The 16340-nt window shown below is 41.5% G+C and overlaps 1 protein-coding gene across 1 annotated transcript in view; it reads right to left on the bottom strand.

Annotated features, from left to right (window-relative positions):
* Positions 1-16340, bottom strand: part of LOC146860908 (uncharacterized) — an 850962-nt gene that overhangs the window by 577908 nt on the left and 256714 nt on the right. Inside the window, exon 12 of the mRNA XM_085644903.1 lies at positions 15801-15870. Coding sequence (XP_085501029.1) covers positions 15801-15870 — 70 coding nt within the window. The remainder of the gene's footprint in view (positions 1-15800; positions 15871-16340) is intronic.

Genomic DNA, 16340 nt, shown 5'->3' with positions numbered 1-16340 from the left:
TTTGCACCACCCTGCAAGGTTAAAGGGGGGCACAAGGACATAGAACTAATCGGAGTCTTTTGGTGGAGAAACAGATGCATAATTACCGAGCATTTCTTTCTTCAGAGGCCCACTGGAGGGCTAGAAAAATGAAGTGAACAGCTTGGGAATGCAGAGAACCTACTAAAGGGAATAATTTACAAAACTGACTGAAGGGAAACAAACTTAGACTACACCTCCCAGCATGCAACACATGTTGTACTCACCTGTGAAGCCCACTAATTGGAATAAATCACATGCTGGGAGTGAACCTTTCAAGCAACACTGCGCAGCCTCAAGCAAATGCCTGTGACCAAAGGGCTGTTACCCCGAAACGCGTAAGGCTTTTGAACATTTTTCGGAAATAAAGAATGCCAGTTTGCCTGAATTAATCTGTTTCAGAGTGCATCTTTAAACGGAGGAAACATTGCAAATTTTTATCATGTGAGCCCCCAGCTCAGCTGTGGGCAATAAAAGGAACTGATGATGTCATCCCGAATCTCTGCCATTTATTTGTTGCCGCTCAGCCTGTGATCAAGGATGGAATGAATGTCTGAAACGCGTAAGGCAAAGTAATTGGACTTGTGTATTGAGTGACTGTGTTGCAGCCTGATGGAACTGATGTTCGCAGATGGGGAGTGCCTCCTAAAGCTTTGAGCACTTGTGGAACGTATTTGTATAGTATGACCCTAGCCAGAAAGGCAGTGGAGTACTGAATAAGGTCAAAGGCAAGCAGACAGTCAATGAGTGATAGGAGAGGTAGCTATTTTTTCGATAGTTACTGTATTGTAGTGTTCACTTCTTTAAAGATGTGTATCTTCAACTCTTTCCTAAATTGGAGCAGCACTGGGGAGGCCCTTATTGATGGGGATGTTGTTCTAGATGCTGGGTGCACAGATGGAAAAGTCTTGCTTTTTTATTTTAGTATACTTCTTAATCTACAATCTGATGTGGCATTGCTGTGGATTTGCAGAGAGCCACCAGAGATGGTTAGCTTCTCAGCAAAACAAGTGGGGTTGCTGGTCATGATGGCTTTGTAAAAGAAGCAGTTGGTATTGAAGATGGATGGTGCGGACTGGCAATGGGAGTCAATAGAGTTTGATCAGGATGAGGGTGATCATATTTCTTCCTGCCTTGGATGAGATATGTTGCAGATGCCCTTAAGGTGTGCAACTGTAGAGACTGGGAGGCTATGGAGCATAGTGTCACCACCATCCCGATGTGGTAGTTGGAGGACCTGAACAACACTTCTGAAGAACAATTTCATGTTTTTTCAGAAGACAGCTACTACCCTTTTATGTTTGATGTTTAGCAATGTATTCCTTGAAGGTGAGGTTGGGGTCCAAAAATAATCTAAGTGACTTGGCATTTGGTAAAAGTTGGGGTTTGCAGTTGTCAAGGATCATAGTATTGAGTGAGGTTTGTACTATTTCTTGTTTGTTGTTCTTGGCAAATAAAAGGAATTCTGTATTGGATGGGTTGAGCTTCATGTAAGCACTGGACATACAGGTCTGAATAAGGGGCAGACAGTGTTGGAAGCATTGGATGTCTGGAGCAGAGGAGACTTTCAGCTAGATCTGTGTATCATTCGATCTTGGTGCTGTTATCTGTGATCAGAGCCCAAAGGGGCTCCATATTGAAGTACTGAAGTTAATTATAACTGGAGACAGTATGGAATCCAGGGGGCTCTGCAGCTGATAACAATGTTTTGGGGCCTGAATGTGTCCATGTGAACAAACTGGTGTTGACTGAAGAGCTGGGTGAAGGTTTAGTGACAGACATTTGCTGTGAATCTCATTAGATACTTTAGGGTGTGGATGAGGGTTATGTGATCAACTTTGCATCTGAGAAGGTCCAGCACTATCAGGAGGCATTAGTCATCTCAATCTGTCATCAGGAAGACATTGTCTATGATATGCAAGGTAGCAGACTCCATGCTGCAGCATGATCTGAATCCAAATTGGTAGTCATGTCGGAGATGGTTAGCACTAATGTGATCTTGGAGTTGAGCATAAATTGCATTTCCAGTGATCCTGCCAATGAATTGTGGGTGAGCTATGAGGCAGTAGTTGGCCACGTCATCACAATCGAATTTAGGCTTTTTTGAAATGGGAAGGTCTGGCCTCTCTTGAGTGCTTACAGGAAGATGGCTTGAGTGTGGGAGGCTTTAACAATGGCGAGTAGAGATGAGAGAGCTTCCCTGGAGAGAGTTTTGAGGAAGTACGAGGGTAAGCCATCATCTTCATAGGAAGTGGCATTGAGGGAGTAGGCCAGCAAAAGCTATAAAAGACAGGGCTTGGATGGATAGCTATTGTGGGATTCTACAACAAGTTGTAGGCACAAGATGATGAGGCGGCTTGGTGTGAGGTGACTGCTTCAGGAAGAGGGGTTGCTACAGCGATTAACTATCACGAAATGTGTTCTAGTTTTGTTTGTGGCTTCATTAATGGTGTTGATATAGAACTTTACTCTGGCATAGGCAATGAGCTTTCATGTTATTAATAAGATTCAAGACAAATTAGGGACTGCTAGTCAAGAGATGGTGTATTTATTGGATAGCTTAAAAATGGCATCAGGAACTCCAATAGGCCCCTAATAAGTGATGTCATTATAGGATCTCCCCGCTCTCAACATTACACAATGTTTCTCAAACTGGTGAAGGAGTAGCAATCAGGGCATATATTGTCATCCAAAAGAGATTGAAGGGCACTCCTGAAAAGTATTCTGGTGATCTGCACACCTTTTCCATATTTCTGAAGCAGTGTAAAATTAGTTTTTAGCCCATACCTAAGCATTTACCAACTTTTGTTTTTACTTATAGACACCATGGGATTGAGCTTAAATCAGCACCCTTGTTTGCAGAATTATAACTGATTCATAAAGGATTTGAAAGTCATATTCAGTAAAGGATAAACCAAACAAGAAGCCCATTTGGTGGTATTAAAATCCCTTAAGATTTAGTGTAGTATATCAATCTGCGTAAACAAATATTGCCTGAGTTGGCCTATCTGGATGGTACAGCACTGCTGCACTCTACCATGGCATTCGCAAAGAGTCGACAGATGCTTGGTACTAGTGGAAGACGGTCCTAATTCCTTAAATAAACTGTCTGATTTTACGTTACAAATAGAATTTCAACAGAAAAGAGAGAACTCTGAAAGGAGGTAGACTCCACGATATATTCAAACAATACCAAGAAAGAAAACAGCTTCATGTGACACTTTTACAGACGAACTAAAGCAGATTGATAATTTAAGAAAACATTTGACTCAGGAGGAAGAAGAAAGGGGAAGGTAAGAAGGTAACTGCATTCTTTTCAGTAAAAAGCAGTGCAAGGTTTACGTAATTTCCGCAAGAGAACATGGCACAACTTGCCATGAGCATACATTGCAAACCCAGGTCGAGCCAATGTCAGGATAATGGGTTTGCCTTTTCCAAGACACATTATTATATTTCTGTGGAAATATCAAACCAAAGTATTCATTGGAGATCAAGGAATCAATCATTGGGGATCAACTGGCTTCTTCATGGACATATCATTTGAACACGAGAAACTGGTTACTACTTTTCAGACAGAAGTACTAGAGGAAATCAAAGGGCCACAGAGACAGGTCACATTGCAACTGTGATCTTTAGCTTGATTAATGCACCCACCTCAACTATGATTTTAGGGACTACATGGAGGAGAAAATATAATCCTTGGATTGATTCAGTAGTTGCGAGTATTCATTTCTCCGATCCCTTTTGTAAAGAGTACTGCTTTCAATGAAAAGTTATCACCTGAAAACAATCATCTATCCTGCATGTTGGTTTCAATAGAATCAAAATCCGCAGACACAGTAGAAGTTTATAAACAGTTTGAGAACATTTTCAACAAGTAGGCAGCAGACACATTGCTCTTTGGCAGACCATATTATCTCAAATCAAATGATAAGATACCACATGAGCACATTTATCCCTTAAGTCCTTGATAAGATCAAGTTCTCAAAGACTATCTAGAGAAATAATGTAAAAACAGGTTAATTCATCCTTCCGCCTTGGTCTCTCATCCTCTTTATTCCAAAACCACGAGGATAATATTGCCTCTCCATCAAATACTGAGAAATTAATCAGATCACCACTCAAAACTGATAACCTTTGCAATTGATGTCAGTTCTATTAGGTTAACTTCCAGGTGCCCAGATCTTTACAAAACTTGATTTAAGAGGATCTTGTCACTATTCAGAACGGAAATGAATGGAAGATAGCCCTTAATCCTTCATATGGACATTTCAAGTATTTAGTTACGCCATTCAGGCTATGTAGCATACTGGATGCCTTCTAGCATTTTCAGGTTATGTAACATATTGGATGCCTTCCAGCATTTTAAAAAATATATCTTGTGGTTCTTGTTATAATCATTTGTTATCATCTGAATGGTATATTAATGTTTTCTGTCTCCATAAGAGTATATCAGGCTTCATAGTCCTGAAAAGGGTAGCCAGATGGACTATGAAAAGGGTACAGCTGCAAGGGATTGCCTCACTCCCACCATGGTTAAAGAAATTTAGAAGGTCCATTGTGCACTTTTGCTCTTCTGCTAACTGAGCATACTGACATGGGATTTACTTTCCACTGAAGAAGAGAATAAGACACGTTTTTGTCCATCTAAAAAAAGGACCCATCTTTCGACATCCTGATCATTCATTACCCATCACAGTGGAAGCAGGTTCTTTCTTCTTTCATTATAGGACCTATCCATAACCAGAGATATCCACACACCCAGGAACTCTATCCTGTGGTGTATTTTCCACACACCCTAATGACAGATGAATCAATTTACAGCATTTATGACTGTGAGTTACTAGTGTTCATGAAGCATTTTGTCACTGGAGGCCCTATTAGTAGCGGGCCCTCTTTTCTCATCATTGTCTGGATGAATCACAAAAATCTTGGTTATTTCAAATATGTTATATCCATAAACCCTTGGCATGGCCATTGGTCACTATTTTTATCCCAGGTTTCTGTATAATATCTCCTATTGTACTTGTAATCACCATGGGAAGGCTAATGCCTTATCCAGAAATTCTGAAGAAGCAAGACAAACAGCAGAACATTCTAAGATTCTTATGTTACAAGGGATACCCCAGGATGAAGCAGAGACTTCACCAACAGAGATTCAAAGACCACAGGAAACCATCCAAACAGAATACCAGATTAAAGAAGAATAGGGAAAAAAGGCAATATCAACAGTGATACTGAACATACGATGAAAGACATTTTACCTGATGTATCCGCACAGCAGAAAATGTTAAATTGGTGTCATGATAATCAAGTGTCAAGTCACCATGACATCCATAAAACCCAAGAAGTGTTCAATGTCATTTATGATGGCAAGAAATGACACAAAACATTATGGTTTTATGCAACATGTTCATGGTTACAGATTTCAATTGACGTTTTGTTAAATTGCCACCCTCTCACACAAATAACACTTCTAGGGCAAAAAGGCAGCATCATTGAAAGGGTGGCAGAGAGCGTATTTTTTGTATTTTTCCCTTCCTCTGTTCCCAAAGGTGTGAGCTCATTTAGGTAAGGCTCTGATTTTTCTCCCCACCCTCTCTGTGTTTTTGCTGTTTCCACACTTTGTGAAAGAGACATGGTGGCCGGGGGAGGGTTAGAAGAGTTATTGCATGATTGATTGGATAACAAAAATTCTCTGTGATTATACTATTTTATAGAGACACCCAAAGTTTCTTCTTAAGTCTAGAGTGTGCTATTGATGTCTCTTAAATTACAGACTACCACCATGATGCCAGAATATCACGACTACCATTTCTCTTGCTCTTTCTCTCTCTCTCTCTCTCTCTTGCACATTCCCCCTTTCCCCCCAGTTGCATAATCCTTAATCTTGCATATGCACAGGCTGGAAACTCAATGTTGTGGGATGGAGAAGCAAGACTACTCCTACGTCCAGACAAACAGCAGGCAAATATTTATTTAAAAAAACAAGATGGTTGCACTGTGGAAGCAACAGATGAGCTGGGGAGGTAGAGAAGCAACATACAACATGGTTGAGCTGGGGTGTGCAGGGGAAAACAAGAGAACAAAAGGGAGGCAGGGAAAACTAAAGAGGAAAGCAGCAGATGGGAGAGAGCGCAAAAAATACACACACTTCTTGAGTGCCTAAATGAAATGAAAAAGTAGTTTCCTGAATGCAAACAATATCAGCAATAGATGAATGCAATCAACTGGTCGTGGGTGGGACAAGCAAAAGAATAGGGAGGAAAGCCATTGAATCAAGAAGAGACAACTGAGATAAACAATAAAATCATGAGCAAGGGACTGATGCAAAATCATACTTTATGTTTATGTAAAACAATAATTCTGACCATTAAAAAGCTAAAACTATTTGTACCCGAAACACAACGAATGTAAAAGAAAATATACATTAACAGGGGAGCAGCTTGCGATCCTGCAGCAGTAATAGTAGCACAGTGGTCCACTGCTCCCAATTGTGGAGAAAATAAGAACCCATTTTCCTTTGTTGCATTGGGGTCCATAGCACTCTTGTTATGGTATTGCGTAATAGTCTAATCACAACAAGTGTGGCCCCGTGCATGTATAGTTACCTGCAATTCTGCTTCTTCTTTAGTCTGCTGAGCTGAACAACCATACATATAATTATTCTGACACATGCATTATGGATGCATATGTATCTTCTACTAATTATGTGCATATTTGCCCTGCCAATATAGCAGACAATGCTATTCTAGCACTCCAATAAGTTGGGCAATTCATTATACTGCATGTTACACATATGTACACATCTTGGCCATAGAGTAATAAGCGTCAGAAATGATGTCTGGTGCTCAAGGATTGGTACTGATGCCAAGATGGTCCAGTGCCTCACCCCATTCATTTTCTCACTTTTTCCCTGGTAGACTGGTAGGCTTGCTGCCTCCTTGGTGTGGGCTGGTTGTGGTGTTTACCCCTATCTGTCCATCCCAGAGAGGCTCTAAAATCACGCCGGAACACCATGGAAAAAAGTGAGCAACAAAATCAAGTGTGGGGTTTGCTCATCCTGGCACTAGATTGCAGCCCCACCCTGGGCACCACACAGTGGATCTGTGGCCTTAAAAGGAGTATTTGAAATGTCACCTACAATCTTCCTGCCTTAAGGGACAGAAATACTACTCGACAGCAGGAATTGGTTTAAAAAAAGGAAAGGTGTGGGGCTTCATTCCATTTTGCCATTGGGGTCCACCTTTGGACATCATGAAGCATTTCTGTCATCTAGGCAAGGCAGAATGGTGGGGTAACCTCCTTTCTGCCAGCCGATATGTTACAATTATTCCCAAAAGTCCTACATTTCCTCTCACTTGCCATGTGGATGACTGCAGTATTTGGGCCCTGGGTCCTGGGACAGGGACAGGAGTAGGAGTCATGGTCCGATGTCAGAACGGAACAGCCTTAACCCTAGTCTTTAAATGAAAAACAATGACGAGTCTGAGCTATACATTCACCACACTGCCCTGTTTGTGCCAATGCACAGCCTTAATCAGGTGAGCTCAAAACAGACTAGGACATTGTGTCCGATTACAAATAAATGCTGTCATCAGCACATGCATGAACTTGCCTTTACTGAAAAGAGTGCATTTGTGAAACACAGGGCTGCAAGTTGAAACCACAGCTATGTCATTCACTGAAGGTGGATCAGCTTCTTTTTGAAGAGGGGGGAAAGGCAGTGCTCTCCTGCGGCAATCCCCATGCAAGGATTCACTAGGGAGAGGTATAGTTTGAAAGCGTAGGGTGCCCCAAAGGGAACAAACTCAGTAACAGGTGAATCTGAACAGCTTCTTCTACATTTATTTTCAATTGTGTTGATGTCTGCATGCCATGCACACTGAATGTCCTTCAAAAAAAGAAACCTCTAGCTCCTGAGGAAGCTCTTCCCAGCAGCTAAGGTGCAGCCCTATAAAGGGAAGTCCTCCAATGCAGGTACCAAAGGGCTTCTCTGCCCTTAATGGAAGGATTTGATGTTTACGTTCTCTGCACCGGGAATGAGCAGGACATGAACATGAATTATTTCAGTGGTGTGTTCTTGTGCATGGTTCTGGAGAGGGGTGGGTTCTTTATTCTAGCCTTGCACTGTAGCCAAAACACACAGGGAATATGATTAAGTGATGACCCTGTAGAGCTGGGACATGCCATATCAGGAAACAAGATCATGTTTCCAACAGTTGACAATGATTGATCTGCCCAGATGTGTAATCCTCAGGGTAATGGCAATGCCGCCTTTTAAACAGTTAAGCATTCTTATCTTTTAGCCCAACTTGATTTGTTCAATATCAAGGGCTCAGGGGCAGATTGATTCTCTTCTTTCCCAATGAATCTGGCCGTATCAATTTCCCTTGTTCATTTTTGTGCCCCTACAGTAAGCCATCTTGTCTGGGGTTCCCTAGGGCTCTTACTTATCTCCTCTGCTTTTTAATGTTTATATCTGTCCTCTTATCTCTGTGATGAGCTTGCTTGTCTGTGCAGCAATTTCATATGCTGATTACACACTACTTCTCATTAGAGTGGACTTCTCTGCTCCTTCCTGTACTGCTCCTGTTAAGGTCTGTCTTCAAAATGTTCACAGCTGGATGCTGTGTAACTATCTCAGGCTCAATGCAAATAATTCAGAAATCCTGCTGTGGGAGCCACTTAGATCATTTACATCCATCCCTCTGGCAGCAATGTTTTGCCAACCCTCCTCCGATTGGAACCAAAGTTAAAACTGAGCTTGTTTTAGTTGAGCATTAGCTTTCTCTTACAATCCAAATGAATTTGTTTTTTTCTTCTTGCTCCTATTTCTTACAGCTCTTGATCCTTGTTTTTAGGTTTCGCCTGCACAGTGCTTGTGCTGTGCTTGTGAAATCTCATGTAATCAACATACATCTTAAAATGGGCTTTCAGCTTGCCCTTACTTTTCAATCGTTTTTGTGCTTGCCACTTTGTTTTCCTTGGTTTATGTTGGTTGTACCATAATATTTCCTGTTGTTCTTTATGTGTTTTTCTTAACACTGGAGTTCGGCCCGAGTACTCTTTTTTAACTTCTCATATGCTTTTTTCAACCAACTTTTTCTCTGTGAGCAATCGTGTTGCCCTACTGCATGTGATTTGTGCTGCTGTGCTTATTACAAATGTAAACATTGATCTGCAATATTTTAAACATTTCTTTTTTTTGCAAGTTATTTGTATATTTTTAAAGTGAGCGTTTGGCTTTGTAAGCTATTGCTTGTTTTTTATACCAAGTGTCATGCTTTGCTATTTCTTTTACACTGAGTTTTGAGCCTCCCTCCCATGGCTAATTGCTAACTGGCAACTCATGTTGGTGCCTCAGCCGTAGAGTAGGCCTGGGCAGTAAATTCCATTCCGCTCGCAGAATTTGGGTAATTTCGCGTTCCGCGGAGAACGCGGAATTGCCAAAAATTCTGCGATCCGCGGCTTCGCGAGATATTTGTCCCTGAGCACGCAAACAGCGTTCGCAAACAAGAAAAAAGCATCACGAACGGGCGGAACAAGCAATTCTGCATGTTCGCAGAACTTTTGCGTGCTTGCAGAGATTTTTTACCATTTCGCAGAGCTTTGCGTAGCGCGACTACGCAAATTCCGCCCACCCCACCACAAATCGCCCTCACTGTCACTGCTTTTCCCTTCATTGTTTATCACTCATCGGTGTGTGTAGCAACATTCAATTAAAAGAACATGTTGTGCATTGTATCCAGAGCCCGGCCTTTTTCTGGAAAGCTGATACATTGTTTGCACAGGGCTCTGTTTTATCAAATCCTTCGCTTCGTGGGTACATTTTGAACTGGATGCCTGCCGGGAGAAGACCTCTAGGTCTGATTTTACAGCTACATGTCTGTGCTTGTGCATATTCAAGATAGGTACAAAATATGATTGCACCGTCACTGGCTTTTGAAAATCTTCCATTAGTCTTTGTTTTTTTTTTAGCAATATACAGAACTGCAAAAAACGTGCAGTTCATGCTTTTCCTTTGGGTGATTGTAAAAACAACCAAATCTCCCAAAACAAATTGCAATTTAAGTCCAAATCACACCAGACATAGAGGGAGAGAGATTTTGTCATTATGGTCAGAGCTGCAACTTTGGAATTGGGGAACCAGGTTTAAGTCTTGGCGTATCCTCGACATTCTGTGATTCTGGGCAATCACGTAATCAACCCGTGCCTATAAGAATAAATTAATGCAACCTGCGTAATGTAACTGTTGCTCATGTAAATCGCTCTGATACCTTGATGTAGAATTTGCGCTACATAAAACTGCAAAATACAACAAGCATTTGCAATGCAATAGGTCTCGCATTTACGTGAGTTTGAGCTATTGACATTGCAAATGACAATGCCTTTTATTTTTGTTTCCGTTTAAAAAAAATAAAAATAAAAGGCATTGTTATTTACAATGCCAATAACTTAAACTCAGGTAAATGCGAGACCTATTGCATTGCAAATGCTTGTTTGATGGGGAACCACTAAAGAAGGGAACGTGTTACAAGCTGCAAAAATGTCAACAGTGTCTAACCCACATGAGTCTTTCTTCAGTGAGGACAGGATTGTGTTGGGACAGATGGACACTCTTGAGTCAGTATTTTTATTCAAGAAAGTGTAGCTGGTCCTACACGTTCCTAAACTCACCCTCATTTGAAGGGATGGCATCTTCCTTTGACTCATTTTCAGCTGCCAAAAAAAACCTGAAGCCCCTTCCATTTTCATTGCCATCGATTGTATTGAAAAGCTTGCCTGGTCCTCCACAAAACCGTTCCTCTCCATTTATTTCCATAGGTTCCCCCCATAATAATAATTCAATCGCACCCTCCTTGGAGAGTCAGATGTTTGAGACGTGTGGCTACCTCATGAACCTTGCCATGGGGCCACTTGCCTGACTTAAGATGCTTTATTTGTTCCTTTTGTTTTTTAGTGCGCATGCAGCGGAGTTGACACCATCCAGTTTAGCAGCGGCATACTTCACTTGTATGGGGTGGACATATAACCAGGAGAACAGAGGCGTCATGAGGCGCCTTGTGACCTCCGTGTTTATGAGAACGCGCCGGGTGCGAGGGTTTTCGTTTTGAAGTATTTAAGAAGCCGTTGCTAGAGGCGAATGTACGTTCGTTCATCAGCTGTGTGTTTTGAAAAACATTAGACCCGTGTGACTCGTGTCTTTTTCTGACTGTTTGAACCTGCATATGATTAATAATCTCTGAATGAACGAACGCCCAGAAAGCTTTTTCCTTCTTTGTCGAACTGGGCCTCCTAGGTGGTCATAGATTTTGAATTGTTTTGCTAGGTGGTTATAATTGTGATTGTACGTGTATAGCGCTTCATACTCCTTGCGGGTCTCCGAAGCACATCATCGGACAAGTGGCAGGCTACACTGTGGGGTGTACTTAGTTGAAATTGTATTGGTATTTGTTTCAAGATCTATGCGGGAAGCGTTTTGGCGTGAGAGAAGCGCACTTTTCATTGGTCTCTTGCTTAGGAGTTAAACTGCAGGTGCCAGATGGATTTTTTTGGCGGGGAGGGCTTGAATGCTGAACCATTAAGGACGGACTATTTATTCAATACATTTGTGTGTAGTTATTTGTCGATTTCGTTCAAAACTAACATGTCACCAAAGGCTTGTTTGGATCGCTAGACTTTAATGGGTCGGGGCTTGAGCGCCAACCCAAAGCCCAAACCTAAAAGCTTGTTTTAGAGTTTGGCGGACCGAACAAACGTGACGGATAGCCCACCCGCCTTGGGTGGGAAACCCCTTGCTAAACTCTAAATAAGGCCCTAGGAGACAGACCTCTTTCAGTGCTCTGCGTGTGTGATGTGTGCTGAGCTCTGAGGCAAGATTGCGGGGCCGATCCTGCCTATGAATCCCTCTGATCGCTGCTTGCACAGTCATTTTGTGGGTACAAATAAGAGCACTGTCATAGAAAACATTTGTGTTTAATGTGGATGCTTCAGCAGCAGTATTGAGGTCCCCTGATGCAAATCCGTGTTTGTTTGTGGACGGCTCAGTAGCTGGTCATTATGCCTCTTCCATGAAGTATTCTCTTCTACTGCGTTTAAACGCCATATTGTTTTCAGGCTCAGCGTGTTACCATCTGGCATGTGCAAGTGATTACTTAATCCGATGAATCAGCTCTGTGTTGTTATTTTCCGTTGATTTTACACATTTCCCCACCTCCGCCTGTCTTATTCTAGAGATGTTTGTTTTTACTCTCTGGAAACGCAGAACACCCCTACCGCGGGAAGGCCGGCTCTGGCGACTTTTCATGCTGCATTTGCTTCCACAAGTGAATGTAGCATGCGGCGTGACTGGGTGAAATATTGCTGAGCAGATGGCTGAAGGTTACGGTCTCATTCGCCCTTGGCTCAGCTCTGCGCTGTGACCCAGATCGGCAGCGACTGTAATTGATTTCTTAAGCTAAAGGCTGCAAATATAGCTGTGGCATTAGACTCTTCCGAACGCCCTTACTTAATTTGTGCAGTTGAGCCGAAAAAGAAACCAGTTGCAACTCTAACAAGCTTTGGCAACGCGGCCGCGCCGCGAAAGTGAAAGTGATCGAGATTACGATCGCTGCTACGAAGGAAAGACACATGGCGCTGCGCGCGTGCACGTTCACGTGCACTGAAGCTTTAGGCCACGGCAGCACTTTGAAAAGCCTGTATACAAAATGTCTCGGCCAGATCAGCGCAAGCGCTGGATCAGACGAGACCTAAAAAGCATTGAGAAAGCCAATAGGTTTCGCATCAACAAAATCTTTTGGTTTTGGCAATGTTTTTTAGACATGTCACACAGCAGCATATCTTAAAGTTAAAAGAAAAGCACCATGACGCGGTCACCGTTGACCATGTCATAGCTCTTTTTTTTAGAAAACTTTAAGCCATGATGTACAGCATCCAGCGCTGCTAGGCAACATGTCTTAAAAAATTAGACAAAACCAATAGATTTCTTTGTTTTTATTTACAACTAAAATGGATACCGGTTCCTCGCCCTGAGGATTATCACATTGCTTCTTCTGCTGGGTTCTCAATGTTTACGTGTAACAAGGCAGGTAGCAGGATGGTGCTTGATGCCGCCGGCTACAATGGGCCTTTGCAGACAGTGGCGTGTCACATGTCAGAGGTGAGCGCATGCTCGAGGCAGTATGCAGGAAATGTGTGTGGCTAATACATGGCCATTGTGAGAGCTGCGCAAAACTTGCAGGAAATGTCTGTGATAGAGACAGCTTTACCCTGTTTTAGCCTGCCAGGGTTATGCTGCATTGTTGTGTTTTTTGGTGGGCATTAACCAGAAGTGCAGAAATGCTCAGATTTGGAGCTTGTTCTGTCGATTTATTTTTGCCCATTCCCTCCCCCCATTAGAGCTGTGCCTGATGTCAATTAATTTCTTTTTGGATAAGAATCAACCCGGAGGGAACAGGTCAGCTGCATGAAGCATTACGCTGAAAAACATTGTAGCCTGCAAAATGGTAACATTGTGTTATTTGCTGCAGGTCATGTCTCTTAAATGGGCTGGAGTTTCTCCTCCTCCTCAGTGTAGCGTCCTATGGACCTGTACCTGTAAATATAGCATGCAGGCAAAGTTTTAGAAAGGGCAGAATGGGTTAAAATATTGGGAGAGATTAGGTAATTCACCAGTGAATTTGCAGGTTAATGTGCTTTTTGTGACTTATTTTTATGTTCCCTACCTATTCATTTAGCATGTGTCTGTGCAGTTATATCGCTCATGGAAAAAACATTGGCAAAGCCACTAAGATCCGCCTATGCAAAATCTATTAGCTTTGTCTGTGCTTTTTACATGTAGAGCAGCAGTTGTGCTGCAATGGAACATGGCTTAAAGTAAATAAAAAATGCTATGATACAGTCAAAGCTGGCCACGTCACATAGTACTTTTTTTCATTTTTTTTTTTTTTTACTTTAAGCCATGTTGCACAGCAGGTCAATTGCTTTCCACCATGTAAAAACCATTGGCAAAGACAATAGAATTTCCATAGGCAGAAATATGGGGCATATTAACAAGGAACAGGGAAAATTAACGCTAAGGGCGCTTAGCGTTAATTTTTTTAACGCCCGCTATCGCTGGATAATATCGCCTGGTTATCGCGTTTATTAACAACGCTAACCGCCTAGGCGATAAAAATTCCAGCGATAGCGGCATTTTGGGAGGTTATCGCTGGTAATGCAGCGAAAAAACTACAAGGATAGGGATATCCTTGTTGATAGCCCATGGTGGACCTATCTATGTAATCCACCTCCCATTGGATTACATGGGTAAGTCTGAAAATTAGCAGATGTAAACAAGCAGCGTTAACCGTGGTTAGCGCTGCTTTTTTTGTCTCTAAAAGGGTTAGCGTTAAGCTTGATAATAGGAGAAATGTCGCTTAGCGACATTTCTCCTATTATTTTGCTCTGGAACGCCCACTTTGCATCTCATTAGAGATGCAAAGGGAAGCGTAGTGAAAAAGGGTGCTAACATGCGATTTTGCATGTTAGCACCCTGTTGTTGATAGGGCGATATTTCTTATCTCCGCTTCTTTGGCTTTTAAAGCCCAAAATGCGGAGATAAAGCCCTTGTTAATATGCCCCTATGTTCCCAATGATTGTTTGCTTCGGCAGCTACATATACAAGTTGTGCCTGCATTCATCCTGTCGAGGCTGGATTCTTGCAACATTATATAGTTAAGCCTGCCAGATTCTTACAGTGGCCCTGTGTTGGAAACGAGTTGTTTATTGTAGTGAGAGCGACTTTTCATACAAGCCAAATTACACGTATTATTCATTGTAGAGTATAACAACACTGATTTTTCAGACATTCAAGGTAACACACAAAAGAGTAAAATGGACCTGAATGCAAACTTGAGCTGCAGTAATTAGTGGTAAAAATACTAATAGGAAGAGTAATGAAGTTGAATGAAATATAGGCATCAAGGGCCTGATTCACAATGCTAAACATACACAAGTGTAAGTTTACTATGTTTTTAATATTGACAAACTACAAGTGTAATCTCACTAATAGTAATTTTACGGGAGACTCCGCACACAAAAAGATGGGCCTGTCTTATCTTTTTATATGGGGTGTTCGCTTCCCCCAACTGTGAGTCTCCACAGTCGTAAAATTAATCTTAGTAAAATTAAACTCGTAGTTTGTGAATATCAAAAAAATAGTAAACTTACACAAAAGTATAAGTTTACTTTTAGGAATTTTTACCAAGTGTTTCGTTTTTTTTCCCATTAGCTCATATTAATCAACCAGAGTATGTTCTCAATCATGCTGGACGAAATTAAGGACATAACAGAATTAAATCGTGTATTCACTAAATGTCAGCTAAATTATTTACAATTTTGAAAAATGCTTTTAGATGTCTTGAAAAGCTATTCATATATATGATATTTCCAAAGGTAAATATTTGATTTCCTCCAGTAAAATATATCACACTCTAGATATGATTCATCATCTCCACACCATTCATTTCTTAAAACTTTCTAAAAGGTGAAGGACTCTTTGATCAAAGTAACAAATATGGCTAGAGGCTCAATAAGCTTATAAATGTATTTGTGTGGCTGATATTTGCTTCCTACTATTGAACTATCTGTCATAGGTTACTCCCCAGCAAATGTTTATGTATAGGACCATACTATCTGACCAACCAACCCTTACCCAGTGTCTTGATTTGAAAAGACCACAGAAACATTGTTTCCCTCAGTCACCCAGTCAGATCGACCAGGCACTATAGCGAACTCACCTGCAGACATGGGCGGCCGTGTGTAGATCGAGTTCACAAACACACTTCCATCAGGTTTGATCACAATTATCTGGCAAGAAATCAGAAAAAAAACTGTGAAAAGTTGTCTATCAAGTTTCTGATCTGAAGCAGACGTTTAATGGAAGAACTGAAAAAAATATTTTATGTACTGTTCATGAGAACACATAATACTAGAGCTACTTTAACCCATGATGTCAGCTCGGTTGAATCGAACCCACAGCTCCCACATTAAGCATTTATTTATTTATTGTATTCAAGTATATGGCACACTCCATAATCTATGTCAGAGAATGTCAGTCACACGCAAGTGTAATGTCATAGAGTTATACAGAACTGGGGCCCCGATGTCTCAGTATCAGAGGGTTGTTTCCATTTTATGCCAATGTGAAAATGCATTAGTGGATTGTACACTGATGAAATCAGTGACAAATAGGAGACAGTGAAGAGCCTCCTATTGACTTCCCAGAAAATAATACTGAAATGGCCATGTGATTCATGCCATCCTTCGATGAAATGGAT

Source organism: Triturus cristatus, chromosome 3_1 (assembly GCF_964204655.1).
Source record: "Triturus cristatus chromosome 3_1, aTriCri1.1, whole genome shotgun sequence".
Taxonomy (NCBI): Eukaryota; Metazoa; Chordata; class Amphibia; order Caudata; family Salamandridae; genus Triturus; species Triturus cristatus.
Note: the sequence above shows the minus strand (reverse complement) of the source record. Positions and strands in the feature narration are given on the sequence as shown.